General features: G+C 42.9%; 1 protein-coding gene across 1 annotated transcript; it reads right to left on the bottom strand.

Annotated features, from left to right (window-relative positions):
* Nucleotides 1-1,227: 1,227 nt before the first annotated feature.
* On the bottom strand, nucleotides 1,228-1,944 carry LOC131158467 (uncharacterized). The gene is made up of 2 exons (XM_058113335.1): nucleotides 1,617-1,944; nucleotides 1,228-1,529 (listed from the first exon to the last, which is right to left on the bottom strand). Exons 1-2 carry the CDS (start codon nucleotides 1,942-1,944, stop codon nucleotides 1,228-1,230), a joined length of 630 nt encoding a protein of 209 aa, XP_057969318.1.
* Between the last annotated feature and the right edge of the window lie 761 nt (nucleotides 1,945-2,705).

Here is a 2,705-nt window from a genome sequence, read left to right as displayed (position 1 = left end):
CCCTCTTGGGATTACACCTTAATCAACACTTCCTTTGGCATTTCCTTTATATAGGCAATATACCCCTGGCAACCACTCTGAAGCAGCCTCTTCGCTTGAATAGCTGACACCAGCTATGGTGAGGTGCGCACAAGTGATCTCATGAATCTGAATTCCTGCTCACCTGGGGGTTTGAAGATCACTTATTTTTAATGGCAATCAATGCTGGCGTAATTAGCTGTCAGCCAGTTCATTCCCAATATCACATCAAATCCCTGCATATCTAATACCATTAGGTTGGCTGGTAATACTTTCTCTTGAATACCCACTGGAAAGCTTCTAAGCACCCTTCTACACCTCACTACTACTCCAGTCGGTGTGACTACAGACAGCTTGTTTCAATTCTTCCTTTGGCATTTCCTTTATATAGGCAATATACCCCTGGCAACCACTCTGAAGCAGCCTCCTTGCCTGACTAGACGACACCAGTTGTGGCAAGGCGCACACACGTGATCCCATGAATCTGAATTGTTGCTCACTTGGGGGTCTAAAGATCGCTTATTTTTTATGGCAATTAATGTTGGCGTAATTAGCTGCCAACCAATTCATTCCCAATATCACATCAAATCCATGTATATCTAATACCACTAGGTCAGCTGGTAATACTTTCTCCTAAATACCCACTGGAAAGCTTCTAAGCACCCTTCTACACCTCACTACTGCTTCAATCAGTGCGACTACTGAAAACTCAACATCTAACATTTGTGTCCCAGCCCCAGATAGTTTGACATATCCCGACGATACAAAGAAATGGGTGGCACATGTGTCAAACAAAATAACAATTTTATATGGTAAAGTAGTAAGAATACCTATCACGACGTCTCCGGCAGTCTCAATGTCTCTCGGCGTCAATGTATAAACCTTCGCTGGTGCTGTATTCCTCTACTGACCACCACCCTTGGGTGCCTAATTATATCTTCAGATCTATCTAGGGATTGGTGCACTGGTTGGTGGCCAATGACACTCTCGTGCTACATGTCCAGGTCTACCACATCTGTAGCAAACATTGTTTCCTAACTGGCATACTCCCGTATGTCTCCTACAACATATGTGGCAAATAGGGTATGTCTGCTCACCCTAGTACCCATGATCTCCTCTCTTCTGTCTTTGAGCTATGCCATATCTATCTCCTCTCCAAAGGCCTCGGCTGGACCCTGCCTGGAAACCCGAAGGCGTGGGTCTCTTTCTCTAACTCGGGGTCCACGCATCTTTCTGTTCACTCTCCTCTGCTACGGTGGCCCTATCCACCAATTCAGATAAATCCTCCATTTTTAGGACTGCCACCTGCTTGAAGATATCTTGCCTCAAGCCCCTCTCAAACATCCTCACCCTTTTCACCTCATTTGGGATGATGTAGGGGGCAAAGCGTGATAGCTCAATGAACTTTGCCGCATATTGCTGGGCTGTGAGACTTCCCAGAGTCAATTTTACAAATTTTATTACCTTAGCCTCTCTGACAGTGGCAGGAAAATAATGATCAAAGAAGATTTCTTTAAATCAGCACCAAGTCATAGCCACTGGTACATGTCTCTGCTCCTCCAATAATCTCGTAACTGTCCACCATCTCTCAGCCTCACTTGTTAATTTATAGGTAGCATAAAGAACCCTCAGTTCATCCATACAGTGGAGCACTGTCCCTATTTTCTCGATCTCTTGCGTCCAATTTTTAGCCACAACAGGATCGAATCCTCCTAAAAATGTTTGAGCATTCATTTTAATAAACTTCTCAATGGTACAATCCTGATCTATCGGTATGCCTCCCTGCCCTCTAGAGCTCCATGCAATCTGAGCTATAACATGTTGAGCCACACTACGCAGAACTGCATCTGAATCACCACCACCCGCACCAGAGGGGTCTGCACCATCATCACCACTGGCATGGGCACTGCTACCCTCAAGGTTCATCCTTAAAATAAGATAAACATAGTCTGAGGACCCTATTTTAATAATATAACTAACATATTTATCTAACTGAAATCTTATATCCTCAACCAACCTATCATCTTTATTCTCAATTTAAGATTTAGTCCAGTAATTGAGAAACACAACCTGACAATAGTTTACTATGACTTTCCTGAAATCGTCACCCCAGGAAAGACATAGAAACCACTATGGAAATCCTGCTTCCTAATCATGGAACAAAACCCTAAATACTCATCTTAATTTCCCCAACATTGACTCACTAAATTCCCGATCTATTCCCATGCTCTGGTATTATTTTCTGTTGTACTCTATCGTCTACCGAACCTAGCAACCTAGGCTCTGATACCAAATTGTAACGACCCAAAATTTCTAACCATATTTTTTTTTATATAAATGTTGTCAAACTATATATCATAACTCTAATACCCTATATATAGATATCTTTCATCATCACGACCCAGAGCGGGTGTCGTGGTATCCTGTGCATTCTCCGTATAATATCTATGCAATGGAAAACATATATATATCCAAACCATATCCCAAAATACACAATACCAGAGTGCTACAGATCCTCCATACACATACACACACACACACACACACACACACACACACACACACACACACACACATACACATACACATCATTCCTTGAAAATTCCAAAGCGCTGAGGCTCTACTACTTTGCCCAAGACTCACCCCAAGACTATGCCGACTCAGCCGCCTCCTCTATATCTGAGTCG

The sequence above is a fragment of the Malania oleifera genome, chromosome 6 (genome assembly GCF_029873635.1).
Source record: "Malania oleifera isolate guangnan ecotype guangnan chromosome 6, ASM2987363v1, whole genome shotgun sequence".
Taxonomy (NCBI): Eukaryota; Viridiplantae; Streptophyta; class Magnoliopsida; order Santalales; family Ximeniaceae; genus Malania; species Malania oleifera.
The sequence above is the reverse complement of the archived record's forward strand: the minus strand, read 5'-3'. Positions and strand labels throughout refer to the sequence as shown.

Bases quoted from the DNA above. Each gene is read 5' to 3' on its own strand.
- LOC131158467 (XM_058113335.1), bottom strand. From the start codon at position 1,944: ATGAACCTTGAGGGTAGCAGTGCCCATGCCAGTGGTGATGATGGTGCA. The intron at 1,530-1,616 runs GTGAGGCTGAGA...GCTGATTTAAAG, and splicing joins TGCTACCTATAAATTAACAA to AAATCTTCTTTGATCATTAT.